Below are 22,792 nucleotides of genomic sequence, written 5' to 3' on the forward strand. Positions count from 1 at the left end.
AATGTTAAAATATCTCATGGCACTTTAATTGAAATAAAGATTTTTCTTGCCCCTCTTTTACTGTCCAAAAATTTGGGGACTTGGCAGAAAACCTTGGGAAAACTCTAACTCTACTTCTCCCAAAATGGTATTACTCATTCCAATTTTAAAAAGACAACAAAAAGGAAGAATTAAAGATAGGCTATGGCTACAATTTCTTTTTTCTGAATAAGTCATAGTTTTCAAAAACAGTTGCTGAGACTAGTGTAGCACTGACTGTTTGATTTGAATTAATGTGCATGGAATACAGATTAACTTCTAATGTTATATGGGTTTATTATTGCTTCAAAACATCTAGACACAGGAACTCAGTGTCCTGATTAGAACTGAGAAAGGCTGCATAATTTAATTGTGGCTTATCAAAGAACACTCTTCTCCTTTGCTAAACTAGTATCATGTTATATCTGATGAATGTTTCCTGATCTTGAAGTGCACTCTGAAAAGACAAATGCAGCCTGTTTCCTTATCTCTTCTCCTCCTTGCCTTGTTCTGCTTGTGCTCTATGGTGTTAATATTTGGGAAAGAAAATCTTAGAAAGAATCTTTCATTTCAGGTGATAGAGTGATTCAGTTGCTATATTTTTTCTTTTAGTGTGGTAGACAGGTAACTGGGTGACAGATTTACTGATATCCTGGTTTGTCAGGGTTGAAGCCTGTTCATATCATTTCAAATCCCCTGCATTGTTCCTTTCTGTCCACGCAAAGGTTCCTCATACCTCTTTTGATAATTCACACAATCTTCTTTTACTTGCCTGTGTGGGGGTAGGGTCCTATATATATGCCCTTGGGCTTTTCCTCCTGTATTTCATCAAAATTTACCCACCTCTTGTCCCATTTTCTTTGGGTCCTGATAAATGGTTGGTGTGGTACTCTGTAATAAATTAATCCCCAGGCTAAAGAGCTACATCTAATAGTCACATAATGTATTGCCTGTTCTTTCAGAGAAAGCATTTAATTTTAAGGAGTTTACGGAAGGTGAATGTTGTAATTCAAAGCAAATATTCTGTAACAGTTAGGTTTTACAACTGTGGCAGTCTGGCAAGGGAAGATATTTTTTGTACCCCTAAGCACAGATGAGTACATTGTTTAATTTTTATTTTAGGATCTTAACTTGTTTATATGATTATCAAAGCATATTGATCTCCCCTTAATTCGCAACACAGAAGAGTTGTATTCTATACTGTCATCAGATATAAAAAACCTTGTTGCCAAATTTTTTTAATGAAAAATTGCTTGAAGGATATGCAATCTATTTATTCCTCTGAATATGTTATATTACTCTGGCTTTACAGAGTATCAGAGATTTATGTACATAGATCATATTGCTTGGAAGGCTCATAGAATTTGCTTTGTTATATTCTCAGAAATAATTGTTGGGTTAAAAAGGAAATATAAAACTTATATAATGCTGTCAAAGGATTATCTAAGGCAAATTAATGGCTTTGAATTAAGAATAAAATTACACTGACCTGGGGGTGCAAGGGTAGTTCAGAGGTAGAATTCTCGCCTGCCATGCACGGGGCCTGGGTTTGATTCCTGGCCCATGCACTTCCCACCCAAACAAATAAACAAACAGAAAACTAAAGAAACAGAAATTCAACAAATGGTGCTGCAATAACGGGATATGCACATGGAAAAAGAATGGAATGTGACCCCCGCCTTACAGCATACAAAAAAAAATTACATTGCCTAAGATTCAACAAAGCAAAACAGAAGAGAAAATGTAAGAGAGAAGTAGAAAAGCAAAAGAGAACAAATTCTAATAAGCCTAGACATAAACTAGAAAACAGAAAATAATATTGATAAACACAAAACCTTGTTCTTAAAGAAAGACCTCTACAAACTGGACAAATCTGTAATTCATCTAATCAGGAGGAAGGACAAAAGTTGGGAACATACCAATTTAATACTGATAATGGGGCTGGAACCAGAAAAGAGAAATTTTAAGTTGAGAGATCACTGATGACAACTCTGTGCTAAAATTTTTGAAAATCAAAATTAAATGAATATGGAAGAACATCCAAACTGGAACCAAGAAGGACAAAACCTAAGTAGGTCCATACGCAAGAAAAAAAATTGAACAAATTATACAGGAATTGGTTTCAAAAGGAGAAATAGGCTCATGTGAGTTTCCCACTGAAGTATTTCATAGACTTTCATAGAACAGGTCATTCTCATGCTACTTAAACTATTACAAAACAATGAAAAATATAGAAAGTTTTAAAATTTATTTTATGAATCTAGAATAATCCTGACAAAAACCCTTTAAACAAAACTGTAAGACAGTTTTGGTTATTAATAACTAAATTATTAGCTAATCAAATTCAACAGTATATAAAACAATAATATACCATAAATGTAGGATTTGTTCCTGTACTGCAAGGACTGATTAATACTAGAAACCATCAAACAATTAATTACATTAAAAAGTTAAGAGAGGAATTCTAGAAAGATGGCAGAATAGGATTGGTCAAGTTCACTCCTGCTCCAATGAACAGCTACAGAAGAGACAGGAAGGCCACCAGTATGGTGATTCCAGGGTGTTAAGTGACCTGAGAGGATTTTCTATACCACATAGGAAAGCCCTGCCTACAAAAGCTGAAAAATTAAGATGCAGAAAGCCAGAGACCGTCCAGTTGGTGCAAATAGCCTAATGCAGAGGCCTGGAGCCTCAGGAGTGGATGGATGAGAGACCCAGGACTAGGAAGTAAGCCAAGCCGCATTCCTTGAACGCACTTCCCTCACAGGGGCTGTCCCATGCCCTGCGCCCCGTGATTCTTCCCACACCCCACACACCTGAACCCTGTCACCTGCCCCCCACCATGCTCCCAGAGCCCCCCTCACCCCTCCCGCATATCTCCATGCCCCCACCCAACACATGCACACTCACACCTGCACACCTGTCCCAACCTGACCCACCTCTCCTGGAAAGCCCACAGTCTTGCCCTGCCACCCACAGACCCGGGTACCTACGGTCAACCCCTCAATCCTCATCTCCCCCTCCCTGCACTCTGCAGGCAAGTGCCTGCACATCCTGGCTGCTGGTGCTCCCTTCATGTAGGGCCACATCCGACCCCTGCCCATACAGTCGTGCAACCCTACCTGCCCCCACTGAGCTCTGTGCCGGCATACATCAGCGGCTGCCACCCCTCACCCCCAGATAGGCCATGGCACATGTGCAGCCCTGTTATGCCCCCCAAGCTGGATATGTATGCACATCCCGGCCACACATGCCCCCAGCCCATGCAGCCTCAACCCTGGCCCTCTGCCCCTGAGCTTTGTACACACGCACACCAGGGCCTTGCCCCCTCAAACCTGTGCAGCACTGGAGCCCCTCCCCCCAGACCCTCATATGGGCACAGCCACATCCTCCCTGCTGAGTGCCCACACATCCATGCAATGGCCTCTTGACTCCTGCACCCCATCCCCTACTCTGCACACATGCACACCCTTGCTCCACTCCCCGGCACAAGTGCCCTACTCCCACACCTGGCAGGTGCTCACAGACACTTCTGTGCCACATAGCCACTACCCGACACATATGTCACCCCTGCTCCCTCACCTGTGCACCCATACCAGGGCCCCATCCACCCAACAACACCTACCCTGACCCATGTCCTGCAACCCCCATGACCTGTGCCCTGTACCCCACATCCTGATATCCATGAAGCCCAAACTCCATGTGTCCACCCACATCCTGCCTGCACACCAGCTCCCATGCACTCTATCTCTGTGTCCCTGATGCTGCACCCTGCTCCTGTTCTCCAAGGTCTGCCTGAGCTGCATCTTGCCCCCATAGCCCTCACACTGCACCTACACAACCCTGCATACCACACCCCATGCACACAGGCACCAGCATAGCATCCCATCACCACACTGTGGTGCCCTGCCCCATGCCCTGCATCCTGCTGTACACCTATTCCACAAATACAAAGCTTTAGACTACTGAAGGAAATCAATTTCCAAAGTAACCCTAGCAAGATATTTATATGTTGTGAAGATAACAGAAGATTACAAAGCATATGAAGATGCAGATAGATATAGCCCAGCCTAATGACCAAATTAAAACACTGGAAGAGAAACAGACTTTGCAACAACTAATCAAAGATGTTTATATAACTCTACTAAATAAGGTCAGTGAATGGCTAATGGCATAAAGGAGATCAAGAATACACAAGAAGAGAATAAAGAGGAATTTGAAAGACTAAATAGAAAAACAGCAGATATCACAGAGATTAAAGATGAGGTAGAACAAATAAAAAATATACTAGAGACACACAACAGCATATTTGAAGAGGCAGAAGAAAGCATAAGTGAACTAGAGGACAGGACAACTGATATCGAACACACAGAAAAGCAAATGGAAAAAAAAGATGGAAACATTTGAATTAGATCTCAGGGAAATGATGGACAAAACAAAGTACACAAATAGAATCATCAGTGTCCCAGAAGGAGAAGAGAGAAGTAAAGGGCTAGGAAGATAAGTTGAGGGGATAATGGGGGAAAACTTCCCAACCCTTATAAAGGACATAAACATGCAAATCAACGAAGCCTGATGAACTCTAAATAGAATAAATCCAAATAAGCTTCCCCAAGACATATACTAATCAATCTGTCAAATATTGAAGAGAAGCAGAAAATCCTGAAAGAGACAAGAGAAAAACAATCTGCTACATACAAGGAAACCATATAAGACTGAGTTCAGACTACTCAGCTGACACTATAGTGGTGAGAAGGCAGTAGTATGATATCTTTAAGATCCTGAAAGAGAAAGACTTCCAGCCAAGAATTCTATACCCAGCAAAATTGTCCTTCAAAACTGAGAGAGAGAGATTAAAATTTTCACAGATAAACAAATGCTGAGAGAATTTGTCAACAAGAGACTGGCCCTGTAAGAAAGGAGTTCTGCTGACTGAAAAAAAAAAAAAGACAGGAGAGGGAGGACTGGAGGAAGGCACACAATTGAAGAGTACCGGTAAGGATTATTTAAAGGATAAAAAGAGAAAGAGGGAAAAGAATATATAGATCTGATAAATAAAATCCAAAGGGTAAGATGTTGGATTCAAGAAATGCCTTCACAGTAATAATTTTGAAATTTAGTGGACTACACTTATCAATTACAAGGTACAGATTGGCAGAATGGATTAAGAAATATAATCCAACTGTATACTGCTTACAAAAGACTCATCTTAGACACAAGGCTACATTTTCAAAATGAAAGGATGGAAAAAGATGTTCTATGCAAGCTGTAACCAAAAGAAAGCAGGAGTAGCTATACTGATACTAGACAAAATAGACTTTAAATGTAAAGACAGCATAAAAGACAAAGAAGGACACTATCTATTAATAAAATGTACAATTCACCAAGAAGAAATATCTTCGTGAATGTTTATGCTCCTAATCAAGGATCTCCAAAGTACATGAGACAAATATCAGTAAAACTGAAGGGAGTAATAGATGGTTCAATAATGATAGTAGGAGACTTCAAAACACCACTCTTCACTACAGATAGAACAACCAGACAAAAGATCAACAAGGAAATAGAGAACCTAAAAGTTTGATAAATGAATTAGGCCTAACAGACATACATAGGTCATTATACCCCCAAATACCAGGATATACATTCTTCTCAAGTGCTCATGGAACATTCTCCATGGTAGATCATATGCTGGGGCACAAAACAGGTTTTTATAAATTTAAAAACATTGAAATTATTTACAGCACTCTCTCTGATCACAATAGAATGAAGCTGGAAATCGATGGCCACCAAAAAACGAGTGCTTTCACAAATATATGGTGATTAAATAAAACACTCTTAAACTACTAGTGAGTCAAGAAGAAATTGCTAAAGAAAGCAGTAGCTTTCTGGAGACAAATGAAAATGCAAATACGACATATCAGAACTTATGGGATACCACAAAGGCTGTGCTGAGAGGGAAATGTATGGCCCTAAATGCCTATATTAAAAAACAAGAAAGAGCAAAAATTGAGAATGTGGCTGCTCACTTGGAGGAACTTGAGAAAGATTAGCAAACTAACCCCAAAACAAACAGAAGAAGAGAATTAACGAAGATTAAAGCAGAGTTAAATAAACGGGAGAACAAAGAACAATAAAAAGAATCAATAAAACCAAAAGTTGGTTCTTTGAGAAGATCAATAAAATCAGTGGGCCACTAGCAAGGCTAACAAAATAAAAAGAGAGAGCATGCAAATAAGCAAAATCAGAAATAAGAAGGGGTGTATTATTACAGACCCTGAAGAAATAAAAGAAATCATAAGATGATACTATGAACAACTATAGGCCAACAAAGTAGACAACTCAAGTGCAATGCACAAATTCATGGAAATACATGAACAATCTGCACTGACTCAAGAAGAAATAGAAGAGCTCAACAAACCAATCACAGGTAAAGAGATTCAAACAGTCATCAAAAACCTTCCTACAAAGAAAAGCCCAGGACCAGATGGCTTCACAGGAGAATTGTATCGATCATTCAAAAAAGAACCAACACCAATCCTCTTCAAAGTTTTCCAAAAAATTGAGGAAAAAGAAGTACCATATAACTCATTTTTATGAAGCTAACATCACTTCAGTACCCAAACCGGGTAAAGATGCTGTAAGAAAGGAAAACTATAGGCCAATCTCCCTAATGAACACAGATGCATAAATTCTCAACAAAAGACTAGCAAATCAAATTCAACAACACATTAAAAGAATTATACACTATGATCAAATGGAGTTCATACCAGGAATACAAGGGTGGTTCAACACAAGAAAATCAATTAATAAATACAGCACATTGACAAGTTGAAAGGGAAAAATCACATAATTATCTTGATTGATGCTGAAAAATCGTTTGACAAATTTCAGTATCTTTTCCTGATAAAAACACTTCAAAAATTAGAAATCAAAGCTAACTTCCTTGATATGATAAAGGGTATATATGAAAACCCATCACCAGTATCATACTCGATGGTGAGAGACTGAAAGCTTTCCTCCTAAGATTAGGAGTGAGACAAGTGCCCTCTGTCACCACTATTACTCAACATTGTACTAGAAGTTTCTGGCTAGAGCAGTCAGGCAGGAAAAAGAAATAAAAGGCATCCAAATTGGAAGGGAAGAAGTAAAACTTTCATTATCTGCAGATGACATGATTCTTTACTTGGAAAATATTGAGAGATCTACAACAAAGTTACTTGAGCAAATAAACAAATTCAGCAAGATGGCAGGAAATAAAATTAAAGTGCAAAATCAGTAATGTATCTATACACAAGAAATGACCTAAACGAGGAGTCAATTAAGAAAAAAATTCCATTCAAAATAGTAACTAAAAGAATCAAGTATCTACAAATGAACTTAACTAGGGACATAAAGGACTTGTACACAGAAAACTACATAACATTGCTTAAAGAAATAAAAAAAGATTTAAATAGGTGGAAAGACATTCCCTGCTCATGGATAGGAAGGATAGATGTAGTTAAGATGCCAATTCTATCAAAATTGGTTTACAGATTCAATGCAGTACCAATCAAAATTCCAACAACCTGCTTTGACGACTTGGAAAAGCTAATTACCAAATTCATCCGGAAGGGAAAAAGACCCTGAATAGCTAAAAGCATCCTAAAAAAGAAGATGGAAATGGGAGGATTGACACTTTCTGATTTTAAAGCTTATTTTAAAGCCACAGTGGTCAAAACAGCCTGGTTCTGGCACAAAGATAAAAATATTGACCAGTGGAATCAAATAAAGAGTGCAGAAATAGACCACCAAATCTATGGGCAATTGATCTTCAACAAGGCCCACATGTCCACTGAACTGGGACAAAATAGTCCTTTCAATAAATGGGCAAGGGAAAACTGGATATCAATCATCAAAGAATGAAAGAGGACCCTTATGTTATATCCTATCCAAAAATTAACTCCAAGTGGGTGAAGCACCTAAGTATAAGAACCAGTATCATAAAGCGCCTAGAATAAAATGTAGGGAAACATCTTCAAGACCTAGTAATAGGAGGTAGCTTCCAAACTTTACATCCAAAGCATAAACAGCAAAAGGAAAAATAGATAAAATGGAACTCCTCAAAATCAATTTTTTTTCTACCTCAAAAGACTTTGTCCAAAAGGTGAAAAGGCAGCCACCTCAAGGGGAGAAAATATTTGGAAATCATACATTGGATAAAAATTTGATATTCTTTTTGTATAAAGATGCCATACAACTCAAAAACAAAAGAACAAACAACCCAATTATAAAACAGGCTAAGCATATGACTAGGCATTTTTCTGAAGAGCAAATATAGATGGCTAAAAAGCACCTAAAGAGATGCTTATTTTCATTAGCTATAAGGGAAATACAGATCAAGACTACAATGAGATACCACCTCACACCTATAAGAATAGCTGCTATTAAACAGGAAGCTACAAATATTGGAGAGGATGTGGAGTAATTGAGACACTTATGCACTGCTGGTGGGAATGTATAATGTTATAGCCACTATGGAAGACAGTTTGGTGGTTCCTTAGTAAACCAAATATTGAATTGCCCTATGACCTAGCAATACCACTCCTCAGTATATACCCAGAAGAGCTTAAAGCAGTGTTGGAAACAGACGTTTGCATACCAGTGTTCACAGCAGCATTATTCACAATCGCCAAAAGATGGAAACAATCCAAGTGCCCATCAACGGACGATTAACAAAATGTGGTATATTGTACATATGATAGAATATCATGAAGCGGTAAGGAAATAATGCCCTAAAGCACATGATAGGATGGATGAGCCTTGAGGACTTAGTGCTGAGTGAAATAAGTCAGACACAAAAGGATAGAAACAATCTGATTCCACTTTTATGGCCATGGTAAAGGTAAAATCAGAGACTTGTAATAAAGAGTATAGGGGACCTAGAGATACACGGACAGTTGAGATGACTAATGAGATGGAACATAATTGTAAGGGAATTGATAGAAGTGAAGGCAGTTCGTTAGTAATATTACCATATTGAAGTCGAACATGATTGAAAGCAGCTATATGAACTCATGTGTCTCAACAATTGACACTACAAATGTAAATAAATTCTTGCAGAAACTACTGCAAAGGTATGAATCTTGTACAAAGAGTGTATAATTTGGGGGCACAGGGGAAAATGATATTCATGCTATGGGCTACATTTAACAGGAAAACATCAACAATACTGCAGCAATACCAGGGGTACATAACGGCGGGGGCGGGGAGGGACAAGAGTTAGGGGGAGGTTTGGATTTTCTATTTGGTGAGGGTGTGTTTATTGTTATCTTTCTCTTGGGAACAATGAAATTATCTAAAATTGAGAGTGTTGATGGACTGTTGACTTTGGACATTATACATCAGGACCAGTAGATGGAGGTGGCCGAAAGATACACTGACTGAGAAGTAGATTAGGAAACAATGGTATATAAATATGATTGAATATTGGCTGCTAGAAAAAGAATGAAGTTGTGAGGCATGCAATGATGTGAATGAACCTGTGGGACATTTGGTGAAGCAAAATAAAGTAGAAACAAAAGAGCAAATACTGTATCATCTCATTTAGAAAATACTTACAAGAAAACTGGTGCCTAGATTTGTAAGCTCTTATAGCAGTCACATGTAGTCTGGAGTGGTAGTTGTTATTTCTGGATTTTGTGAGGCTGTTTTATATATGTATAACCTGGCGTTTAGAGATAAGAATGAAGCTGGGGAGGGCCCTGGTGGCTCAGCAGGCAAGAATGCTCTCCTGCCATGCCAGAGGACCCGGGTTCGATTCCCGGTGCCTGCCCATGTATTAAAAAAAAAAAAAAAAAAAAAAAGAATGAAGCTGATCAGGTCGGGATTAAGGTAACACAGGGGTAAGAAAGACGTTGTCTATATTTTAGAACCTCATCTACTCTTTGAGACCAAAGGAAGAGAGGCTTATTTTGTCCAGAACCTGAATTTTATGTAGCATATAATCTAACTCAGCCTCTCTGGATAGACCATTTACACAGTCCAATGACAGGGAGCCCAGAATAAGAATGAGGGCCTTTAATCCTGTATGGCTTAATGTAATGCCTGGATAAATCCCAGGGTATGATAAGCAGATAATCAAAAAGTATTGGCAATGTCCTTTGAGGTATGGGACTCAATATCCCTTGAGGTATGGGAATATGGGACTATTAAACTTTATCACTGGAGAAACCCTGGTACTGTGGCAAACATTAGGGACACCCAAATCAATAGGCCAAGCCCTTGATCTTGAGGCCTGGTCTTGTGAAGCTTATTTGTGTAGCAGAGAAGCTTAGCTTATCTATAGTTATACCTAAGAGTTACTTCTGGAGGACCTCTTTTATTGCTCAGATGGAGCCTCTCTCTCTCTCTAAGCCCAACTCTACAAGTGAAGCTGTGGCTGTCCCCACTATCTGGGACATGACATCTAGGGGTGAAAGTCTCCCTAGGAGCATGAGAGATGACTCCCAGGGATGAGTCTGGTCCTGGCACCATGAGATCAGCAATGCCATCCTGATCAAAAGGGGGGAAAGAAGAGTAACAAATAAGGTATAATTGGTTGAGAGAGTTCAAATAAGTAGAGAGGCTACTCTGGAGACCACTCTTATGCAAGTTTCAGTTAGACATTGCTACCTATCATAGCTTGCCAAATCCCAACCAAAACCATTTCTGCCAATCCTAAAGGACACCTAGGGCAATATTTAAGATTCTATGAAGGTTCCATGCACTAGGGTAACTTTCCAGAAACCTACAGCCTCCAGATGGGTCCCAGGACAAGATAAGTCCTGAAATGCAGAGGGCCCAGCCTCTCCAAAACATCAACTAGTTCCATTCCCCTATTAAATATTATCAACAGCCCCCTTCAACATGAAAAGTTTAGAATGAATGTAGCCCAAATACCCCTAAAGAGTGGGAGAAAGATCAAAGGCGATGGTGGAGTTATATAGAGAAAGACAGGTTTAACAAATGAGTATGAATGCTGAATCATTATATTGATATTTCTTTTAGCACATATGTTTCAAAAACCTTAAAAACATGTATCTTGTTTTACCTAGCAGTTCCACATTTGTGACTTTACCTAAAGGGAATCAAGGTCATATACTCAAAGACATGCAAATAAGGATTAATTTTGGTATTATTTGTTTAGGGAAATTTGGAAGCCATCTAAATTTCAAAATAAGAATAGGAAATAAATTGTGATACTGTCAAACCTATTGAAATCTAAAGTCATATGAAAATGTTCACACTTCAGTAAGTGCAAAATAGATAAAGTTGTGTATATTCTTTGCCATGCTTTCTTGCATTTGTCTGTTTCCATTTTCCAATTAAAATTCATTATTTTTGCAATTAAAACAACAAAAAAGTGTATTTGAAAATGAGAAGAAACTAATAGGAAGTGTGATGTCATGGGACCATTTTTCTGCCAAGCTTGTCATGATGTTTGTAGGTTGCAGTCCTGACTCCTCAACTCTCTAGCTTTGTGACTTGGGCAACTTCTCCATGTCTCATTGTCCTTATTTGTAAATTGGTATATTAATCATGTCTTCTTCAAAGGGTTGATGTGAAGGTTAAATTAGTGTATATGTCAGAAGTTCTTTGAATAGCCTTAACAAATATTAAAGGTTCAATTAATTTTGTTATGAATAGAGTGAACTTTTTTTGGATGAACCATGGAAAAATTCTCCCTTCCACCTTCCTTTTCCTTCTTTCCTTCTCCTGTTTCCATTTCTCTTTCTCTCTTTTTCTTGTAACCCATCTTCATGGACATCTAAAATAAAAACTTGAGAGAGTTTTAGATTTACATATATTAGAAAAAAAGACCCAGGAGAAAAGGTTGAAAGATCAGAGATCATCCAGTCTAGTGAAGAGATAGCAAAGTGATTTAATAGCACAAAATGGTTTTTAAGTTCTCTTTGATCACTAGCAGAAAGGCTCTACATATCTGTACTTTGTAGGAAATATAAGGTAATAGTAGCACTTTTAACTTCATGTGATAAAAATGGAAGAAGATTACTGGCAAGGAAATTTTGATTGACTAATTAAAATGCTTGTTTTTTGGGTAAACTTTTGGAATTTTTGCATTTGGGAATTTATGCCCCAACAAAAGTGTCACAAAGTTTGTTCTGAACTTCTCTCCCAAATATTTCAGAGCATTCTCACTGTTTTCAAAAATCTTTCTTCTATCAGTTTGTATTTTCGAGAATTAATTATTTCCTGATGTTACTAGTACACGTTGGCTTATTTGCCTGTCTGGGTGACTATATACACTGCATTTTCGGCCTTCTGAAAATTTCTTGTGCTTTCTGTTTTCAGGCCTGCTGCTATACTCCATGTAAAAAACAGGAAATATAATCAAGATTTTTCAGTGCAAGATGCAGTACTGGCTGTTTCCAGCTCTTTTGGCCATTGTTTATTTCTGCACCACTGTCCAGGGTCAAGGTAATTGAAAACTTTAAGATAATCATTAGGATCTGGGACGTCAGCTGATGTATTGTTTCTAATTATTATTTTCATTTTATTTATCATAATATGGCTTTATTGGTCAACTGTGTTTCTAGCAAGATTATATATTGGATTTTACCCAGTTTTACTGACTGTTTTGTAGTGTCAAAATGTGCTGCAACTTTGATGTGGGTTACAGCCTCATCAGTGACTGAGTATAGTGATTTCGTGGCAATTGGGTAAATAGCTCTTTCATAACATGCTTCTGAAAAGGCTATGCAAGTTTAATCTGTGAAAATCAAATTTGCATGTTAAAAAATCAGTTCTAATAATAAAGAGCTGTAATACGTTTATGTGCGCATCCTAATCATGCTTTGTCTCTTAAATGTAGTGTCTACAAAATATTTCTGTTACTTCACACCTAGGCCTAATTTTTGCTCCTTTCCTTAAAAATTGAACACGTCGTCTAAAGGTTACTGAGGGTACAACAGAGGCTGGTAATATGCCGCTTTAAGCATTTCTAATGATTCCTAGCTTCATTTTAACTGAACTCAGCTTTTGAAACCTGCTCTTTGTATTTCTGGGATCTGTATACATGTATGTTTTGTAAATTTGTTCAAGTATTGCTTATTTGTTTAAGTATTGTCTGTGGCTGCTTTCCCTCAGCAGAGGCAGACTTCAGTAGCTGTGACAGGGACAGTTCAGTCCACAAAGCCTAAAATATTTATTATCTGCCCCCTTTCCAAAACAGTTCGGTAGTCTTTGGGGTTAGTGCACAGTGTACACATGTGCACAAAGTGACATTACTAGGAAAACAGTAGTCCTGCAGAGACTGAACTGTTGGAGCTGATATAGTCATTCATCAGCTGAGCATGGAATTCTACATGTGGTGAACAAGATGGGTTTAGGAGTGCAATGTCTAATGTTTGAAACTGAGGTTGTACAGAAGTCAACTGCATGAATGCACCAAACCCTGCTTCCTCCAAGTGAGGCACATGTGTTTGGAAAGGAATGTGACTGTCTCTTTTGCATTTTCAAATAGCCTGTATAAGACTTGAAGTTAATGACCATATTTCCAACTACTTCGTGCAACACATGGGGTAGTTTGGTAGACAAATACTGTTATATTTATGTGTCTGAGAGAATGCCATGACAATTAAAGGAGTGATAATGGGAATCCTAGATAGACCCCTCCAAATTCCCGGACATGAATACAGGTCCTTAGGACCAAAGAATAGGCACATTTCTAAACCCTCCAGTGTTGTCATTCATGGAGTAATGGATCATACAGAACTCTCCCAGGATACTTTCAGGGATGCTGGATGCCACCTACCAGATATACATTGTTAACCAATTCCATTTTAAAGTAACACTTACGGGACACACACTATATGTCAGTTCAGGATACAAACCTGAATAAGACTTAATCCTCTGTGTCCAAACAGCTTACCCTCCCCTAGGGAGATGGAACCATAAGCAGATGTATTGGAGGATTGTGGCAAAAAACACAGATGGAAAGATGCTTTGGGACCAGACTATGGAATATCAACTCTGGTTTTAAGAAAGACATGGATAAAAACAATGATGATACTCATATTTGTGATTCATAAGGGTTTGGGGAATAGGGATAAAGAGAAACCATAAAAAGACTATGGCTAAATAGTCCAGGAGATATTTATTGAGGGCCTGAGGAGACAATGGGAACAGAGAGAAGAGAATGAACACGAGAAACAAAAAAGAAGTGGAAGAGATAGGACTTGTTTTCTGATTAAATGCAAATGTGGGTGAAAGAAAAAGAAACTTAGACAGGGTCTGGGATGTCTTGCTGGAGATCTGAATAGATGGGGCCTTTAATTTCAATTCCTTCTCAAGACCTAGCTTCAATTTCACCTTCCAGAGATTTTCCCAACCCTCACCCCCAGCAAAGTTAGTGGCTTCCAAACACTCTGTGTTAACCTTGAATCCGCATCTTTGCATAGAAATAGAAAGCAATGGGTTTTCTATTTAGTGCCTGGGTTTCCAGGACAGAATGATGCCTCAGTCATAGTAGACTTTTAAAAATAGATTAATGAGCAAGACAATAAAGGATGAAGAAGACATTTGAAGCTGAAGAGAATGAGTTCAGTCCTAGAGAAATACATGGGCATCAAGGAGCTTGTGGGACATGCAGGGTCTTTGTCTGGTAAGCATTTGGTGGCCTTGAGCTTAGGAGAAAGATACCAGGGCAGGAGATTACACCTGAATTGTATTATCTTTGGGAATTTGTTTAAAGCAACTTTTGAAGCCGTAGAGGTATTAGGAAGTGAAACCCCCACAGAGAGAAGTGAGGATGAAATCTGGCAAAGCATCAACAGTTAAGAGGCTACTAGAAAGAAAAAGGACCAATTCAGTGTCCGTCAAGGAATTACAAGGAGAGTCAGGGTGTGTAGTGGCTTAGAGGGAAAGGCTGGAGAAACTCTCAAGAAGGAAATTGGTAGCCATATGCTGTAGGAAATCCTAATAAGAAAAGCCCTAAATGTTATTGGCTTTAGTGTTTAGGAAAGTACGTGAGACCTTTGAGAAACCTCATTTTATTTCCATCATGTCACCCCTGTTAGTCACCATTTATCTACATTTGATTTTGAACAAAGAAACAAGAAAGATTATGAATTGCTTTAGTTAACTTGTTTTCTGCTTGCGAAGTAAACATAATTGTTCCTGTGCATTGGCCAATTCTGACACTGATTTGTAAAGCCATGTATTCAGGTGTTTGATATGCAATGATGTTCTTTGCAAATGGCAGGTGTGTTGAATGTTGACTGACATTAATCACTCTCAAACCTTGTGTTCTTGTATATATATATTTAGAGTCATATTTATGAACAAAATGAAAAAAGCACAAAAGGCAGTATATTAGGCAGCATAATGAGCTGCAACGATGTCTACACCCTGACCCCCAGAATCTGATATTGTTAGGTGCCAAAGACGAATTAAGGAAACAGAACATAGGGAGCTTATGCTTGATTTTCTGGTGGGCCAGTGTCCCTAAATATGGAATAGGGAGGCCGAAGAGTCAGCATCAGTGTAATAAGGTGTAGGAAAGACTCACCTGGCCATGGATGCCTTTGGAGATGGAAGGGGGTCATGAGGCAAGGAAAGCAGGCAGCCTTAGAAGCTGGCAAAAGTAAGAAAGTGGATTCTCTTCTACAGCCTCCAGAAAGGAACATATCCCTGCCTCCTTATTTTAGCCCAGTGAGACCTGTGTCAAACTTCTGACCCACAGAACTATAAAATAATTAGTTTGGATTGTTTTAAGCCATTCTGTTTGTGGTGATTTCTTATAGTAGCCATAGGGAGCTAATACAGTAATTAGTAAAGTTCATACAGGTAATTAACTCCCCCCACCTTAAGCTGTTGATCAATTAGAACAAGTGCTTTGCCACTTAGTTTCTCCATGTAATTCTTGATGAAAAACTTTCCCTTGCCAGAGATTTTGAACCCACATTGGTTAAGTAATTGTTTTGTCTTGGATTATTCCAGCATCTTTGTTTCAAGACAAGTTGTTAAAGGAACTGGAACACAGAAAAAGTAATGTCGTGCTGGCTGTGGGGATGAAATGTGTATAGCAATGACAGAAAGATGGCACTAACACTTTCTCAGAATTTCACAGTAAAAATTTATTTGGTTCTAGCAATGCTTGCTTTGGAAGAGTGTAAGAAAGAATCACTGAAGGTAAAGTAACTGTCATTAAAAAACCTCCAAGTATATAAAATTGGAGACTACTTTCCTTGGGGTAGATTTAACTCTATAAAGGTTTCTGTGTGTACACTCTACACAACTTTGCTGTTGTTTTAATCAAACATATTTGGAAGTTGAGAGTATTTTCCTTACTGCTAATTTCAGTATCTCTAGGGTGAATCATGAAATTATAAGGTATTAGGTTCTAAGCGATATAAAAGTAAGTCTGTAGCATATCCGATAGTAAATTTCTCTTAAAGTGTCATTGCTCCTATTCATAGAACATTTGGAAATAGATTTACTAGAAAAATGACTGAGATGACAAGCTAAGTTTTTAAAAAGCATTGGGAAAAATAGGCCAAATGCTTCTCTATTATTTAAAGTTTTTTTTAATTTAATGAATATTATATAGCACTCTATGTTTTGAGCAATATAGTACTATAAACTATGTTTTGCATGACAAATACTCTCAGTATTTGTATCAGTCAGAAATTTGTGGTGCACTAAACAGAAGCTTTGTCAGGCCAACTTGCGCAAAAGAGAATTTAATGCAGTAGCTCAGCTAATCAAAGTAGAAATTAAATTATTAAGCTTTGAAATAGAGATCTGGGAACTCCCCTGGGATACAGTTTGTAGGAACTAATGACCGTTTTCTTCAGGGCATGTCATTGGAACAAGAGCATTGTAGCTATTTTCCATCCTTCCATCATTGGACTCAAATTTCAGATTCTTGGGAGAGTTTGCCTGACCCAGTTTGAGTCATTTTCCCACCTCTCAGCCAGGACGGATGGCTGATTGATTGTGCAGGCAAGCCTCCATGCAGTGAAGCAGGGGGTGTTTTATGGAAAAACAGAGTGAGTGCTGGTACAAATAGAAGGGGGTAGGGAAGAGCAGATATCCACTATAGTGTTCCTGTGTCGAAAGTATCATTTTCAGAAATTAATGAGAATATTTCACTAGAAGTAAATCCTTGCATTGATTGTCTTTGTCATGACAGCAAAATTTCAGTTGACTTGAGTTGAAGTGAAAGAGAGAAAAAGAAATATCTATTACTTTAATAAGTAGTCAGATTATAAAATAGAATTTCTGAAGTACTTGATAACGGTGACTCAATGAAATTACAACAAAATTTGTTTTCTACCTATGTGCTCCTACTGAATAACTGCAGTATAATTGTTTGGGTTTAGAGAAGATCCTCCCTGTAAAAAACACACAACACAGCACAACATAGCAAAATCCTATACTTTATGAAACAAGTTGAGCTCTGCAGTAGAGAAGAGAAAAATTAAACCCTTCTGTGTCTTCATCCTCAATCCCCCTTTGGTATGAAGTTCCTATATTCATAACTGTTATTCTGATTTCACCACGCGAAGGATGAGTATGTTGATTGTTCTGGGTTGTTGGTATGTGTGGAAAGCAAACTTTATGCTTGCATTTTGTCTTTTGGTAAAGATTAAGGTTTGAATAGACACAAATTAGCTTTTATAAACATTAAATGTTTTTTTCCTGAAAACAAGTTTTATTTGAATAAGAGTTTAAATATATTATATATCATTAAAAATGAAGGGAAGGGAAAACCCAAACCTGTTTTATTACTTCACGTGTCATTGGGCAGCTGTTGCAAATAAAATGCAAGCACTACAGCTAGCTCCCTGAATGATATCTCAGTTCGAAATTTGTTCCCTTGTCAAAAGTTCAACTCTGATAGAAGGTTGGCCTCACATTTTTGTGGCTCTTCATTTGGACAGCTCTTACCTAGGATATTATATCTGGTAAAAAAGAACAAAGACTTTGGTGGCAAGCCAGATGTGCTGTCCCCTCACTAGAGAGAAGGGGGCTTCCCTAGTCTGCCCACCTGGAAAGCTTGGAAACACCAGGTGGTCTTTCTTTTGCTTCTGAAAGTCTCTCTTCTTGGGGTACCACAGCTATGGCTCTCTTTCTCAGCTCCATCGAGGGATGGTTAGGTGGTGACATTCTCTCAGGGCAAGGAACTCTGCAGAAGGAGGGCCAAGGAGCTTCTGGCCAAACATAGCATTCTGTGATCTAGGGGCTCTGGGTGTGGCTGAAGCATCACGTTATTGCTTCGTTTCAGACTGGACACTACCAGGCGCCAACTGTTTGACCTCTGTTTCCATGAGGGACTTCAAGACCAGACAGCATGGCTCTTTTTAGTTTATTACACTAGTCCAAGTTTAATGTTGACCCTAAATGGTCATATATGAACTAGGAGGTTTTTAAACTTGTGACAAGGGACAGAAGGGAAATTTTCTACTCATTGTAAGGAAATCCTCCCTTAAGCTTTGGTGAGCCACAAGCACGTAAAGCCCATGAACCTACAGCTGGCCATCCTTGGCCAGTCCAGTCTCCACAAGGAACTGGCCTGAGTACCTTGCTGGTCACCTTGTAGCCGATTGTTTTCTCCATATTCTGGATGCCCAATTACAGCACCATTGCAGGTAAAGTTCTTCTTAAATGCCTTCACTGGTTTATTTTTCTTGTGGTCATGAGCAAACTCTTGGACAGTGATAAGGGTCTTCCTGCTATTCTTTTGTTGAATTCTTACACTGATGGAAGGAAGCAGGTTATCACCCTCACTTCCATCAGCAAAGGGGTCAAAGGAGTGAGTGCAGGTTCTGGATGGCGGACATAGGAATCGAGTCCTTTTCCTTGGTGGAATTGGCCTGGGGAAGGCAGTGGTGGAGGAAGGCGGGCGGGGAGTGGGGATGACAACGATGAGGACACCAGAGTGTCGGGAAGGGAGGGGTCTCCAGAGGGGACCGCCGAGTCCTCGGCGGGTGGCTCAGTGACTGTGGCTCACAAATTAACTTTTGAGTCAAGTTCATACAAGCATTTATGATTATGACTGCAACCTAAGTATATCTATAAAAGCACTTCCTTTGTGCTTGCAAAATGCAGAATCACAAAGTCTGGTAATAAATATACACAGATTTTTCTTCTGTGAGATAAGAACAATCATTTCTGCACTGCACTGAGAGCATTTCTGTCAGTCTTGCTGTCCTTGCTTTGGCACAAGTCCTAGAGTCTTTGGTTTGGGAGGAACTTTGAAGTTCACAACTGTGACCTCGTGCTTCTTTTGATCTTAACTAGCATGTCTTCTTTTCAGTGTTTTCTGTCTAAAGACAACAACCCAAAGGAGACACATCTTGTGTCTAACCAAGATATTCTTTTAACGATTATGAGAATGTTTGTGTTTATGTGGGCAATCGATGTGGTCCATTGATAGAAGGAAATGGTGATATTGCTTTTTGCCAGCAGTTGTAGTGGGGCTGCAGACATACCAATCATTTGTAAATTATTACCAGAATTGCATATTGATGGATTTGACTGTTATATTTCCTTCACTTTGTTTCCCTGAGTAATTCAATGGTAAGAAAGCAAATGCCTCTCTGGCTTCTAGAACATAGCCACTGTTGTCACTATTACTTTCCGCTGGAAGTTTAGAAAGTTAGATATTTACCAAAGAGATATTGACTCAGACAACATTTAAAGGACAGTAGCATGGGCAGGGAAAGCACTAAAGATTTCTAATCTTTAACTTAGGAATCTTGAATATTAATGTCTTTGCTCGTGTTGAGATGGCAACACACATGGGGTGCTAACAGAATTGTTGGATGTTCTTGGAACTGCCTAAACTGCAGCCTCCATCCTGCTGGTCTTACATTTACATTTGATGGTTCCCAGGCATGACAGCTTCCTTTCATCAGAGCACTCATGCCAAGCTCTACAAGCTTGATCAGTGATGTCTTCCAGGCCACTGACTTGGTTTGGCTTAGAAACTTGGACTTATTGTTTAAAAACGTTTAATCGTTATTTTAAATTTTCTCCCATAAGTACTGAGGCCCTGCCTAGAAGTAAAATTTCCTTCTGAGTTGCAGAATAAGCAAAATAGTAAGAAATCGTAGTTTCTCTGTTAATCCAAATGTTAGGTTTGGCCACCTTCCTCTTCTTTTTGAGAAAAGTTGTTCTTACCATAAATCTATATTTTTCCATCGAGTAGAGCAATTCATGTCAAATCGAGAATGGCAAGCTGATATTTTGTTTTGCAAGACTGGCATTTTCTACTGTAAAGAATAACTAGAAAGAGAGTACTACCCTTGAGACTCTGTCCTCCAGTGTTTACTAATTTCAGATAAATGGATAAATTGTAGAGGAGTAAATTAGTTTTTCATCTGCCTCCATGAAGGGTGACTTCTAATATGGATCTTTTCCTAAAGAAGTGGAAGGAAGACATTTCGTTTGGGGTTAGAGATTTGGAATCTGTGTATCTCACCAATATGTGATCTTGGGCACATCCCTTAGCTCTTCCTTGGCTCTATTATCTATAAAATTGGGTTAGTAATGCATTTTCTTGAGGATTGAATCAGCTTTTGCAACCAGTCATTTAATGAAATAAGAGAGAAGGAGCAAACATGCACTGATCCTGACTATAATGTTATATTCATTTTCCTATCTAAAGTTGTCCTCTATCCTGAGCAGAAAATATTGCTGTCATACTGTCAAAAAATAAGGAAGTCAGGCTTTGGGAGAAGCAGTAATTTTCTCCAAATTATTTATCTAATAAGTGGCAGAAATGGGAATCAAACTAATGCTCAAATCCCAGACTATGCTACCTACCTGATTAGGGGAATGTTTGTTCCCACCCCCCACAGTTTCCTGAAGTGAAGAAAGATAGGCATAAAAGTGAATTTTAAGTGTTAACTTTTCTGCTAAAAGCCTTAACTTTTCTGTTTTGATAAACTAATTTAGATATTATATAATAAAAACCTTTTGCTAAGTGTATTGTTTTAAAATTCTTAAGCATTTATTTATTCAAACTTCAAAACAAGAATGTGTTTTGAAGTTTGAATGACTTACAGAAAAGGGTATATGGTACTATCCAGTTTTCAGGAACTCCCAGAAAAGAGTCTGCAATTCTGGGCTGGTTCATGACCATATGTTCTGCATCTTTCTGCCAGGTAGAAATCAGCTAGATTTGAAGAATGGATCAAAGTTTATGAAACATTATTACTTTTTATTTGGTCCTGAATTCTTTTACAAGATCTCTCTTTATATGTTTTCAAATGAAGATCACATTATCATAAGATGTTCCTAATAGTCTTCTCAGATTATCATATCAAAAGATACCGGATCAGCAAAATGAAAAACCTTGAGGCATAAAATAGGTCCCAGTATAATGTAAAAGCTCACATATTAGTAGAAAAATTCGTGCTTGTAACATAAGAAAGTATTTTACAAAGATTGGCTTCAATTATTGAGCTAGAGTATTGAATTCTAACATTAAGTCTTGGTTCTTTGTATAAGGTCAGTACTATTTGATGAATATCTATTGGGTAAGAAACATGCCCTTCAGGTTTGTGTTATTTTGCAAACTTATTGATTTGTTAATGGAACTGTAGAAGTAATATAATTTGAGGCTGATGAGGTCTCCAGTATTTCATTTATAACACTTTGACTTCTTAATTTAAGAAATGTAAGCTTATACCTCAACATAAAAAAATTTGTATATATATATGTATATATTTTTTCCTTTTCAGTGGCTCCACCTACAAGATTAAGATATAATGTGTTATCTCATGACAGTATACAAATTTCATGGAAGGCTCCAAGAGGGAAATTTGGGGGATACAAACTTCTTGTGACTCCAGCTTCAGGTAAAAGCACTCTACTTGTTTCCTAGAGCATTAGCAACTTTTTACACATAGATCATTAAAAATGTGTAGTGTCCAGTATTGCTTTAAAATAAATAGATTTTTTTGTTTTATTTAATCTTTTGAGCTTGAAATCTTGCCCTCTAATCAAGGAAATAACGTTCTGCAAAGTGTGAAGAATAACTCTAGGGCTCGCCATAATTCTCCTCAGGCCACATTTCAAGATTATCAAAAACTCTCACCATCTCTCTTTTGATATAGGGTGAATATTTCTAGTCCATGGACACTTAAAAAATACAATACACCTGGATGTGCAACAGTTGTGATTGGTTAATTGTAAAAGACTGTAAATTATAATTAATTAATGTGATGGAATATTATTCAGTCATCAAACATTAAAATGTTAAAAATAAGTAGACATGGTGAAAATTTGTGATGAATTATTAAGGCTGGCGAAGCGAAAGTTGAACAACTATATTGATTAGGAGGATGAAATTGATATGTTAAAATTTTTAAAATTTATTATACAAGTAAATAAACTAACAATACTGAACATGCAGAGGAATTGCCATTTCTACGTGAGCATCTTGGAGATGAAGACGAGCTCAGCAACTGGACTGCTTGCCTTCAAAAGCTGATGCTGTCAGTCAGCTTTGTGTGACTCAGGCTAGTTATTTAATTGCTCAGGAACTCATTTTTCTCTCCTGTAACATGGAGAAATAATAGTTGTTATGAGTCTCGCAATTCACAGTGTGACCTGTAGACCAGCAGCATCAGCGTCACCTAAGATCTTGGTAGAAATGCAGAATATTCAGCCCTGCCCTGACCCACTGAATCAGCATCTGGATAGTAACAAGACCCCCTGGTGGTCTGTATGCATAGTAAATGTGAGAAACACTGGTTGTGAGGACAAAATGAATCAATGCATG

At 38.1% G+C, this 22,792-nt stretch overlaps 1 protein-coding gene across 4 annotated transcripts in view; it reads left to right on the plus strand.

The window, feature by feature from the left end:
- Window positions 1–22,792, plus strand: part of COL14A1 (collagen type XIV alpha 1 chain) — a 219,066-nt gene that overhangs the window by 10,352 nt on the left and 185,922 nt on the right. For all 4 annotated transcript variants that reach the window (XM_077167556.1, XM_077167558.1, XM_077167557.1 and 1 more), the window contains exons 2-3: window positions 12,349–12,474; window positions 21,750–21,866. In XM_077167556.1, coding sequence (XP_077023671.1) covers window positions 12,408–12,474; window positions 21,750–21,866 — 184 coding nt within the window. In that variant the 5' untranslated portion in view covers window positions 12,349–12,407. The remainder of the gene's footprint in view (window positions 1–12,348; window positions 12,475–21,749; window positions 21,867–22,792) is intronic.

The sequence above is a fragment of the Tamandua tetradactyla genome, chromosome 6 (genome assembly GCF_023851605.1).
Source record: "Tamandua tetradactyla isolate mTamTet1 chromosome 6, mTamTet1.pri, whole genome shotgun sequence".
NCBI lineage: Eukaryota > Metazoa > Chordata > Mammalia > Pilosa > Myrmecophagidae > Tamandua > Tamandua tetradactyla.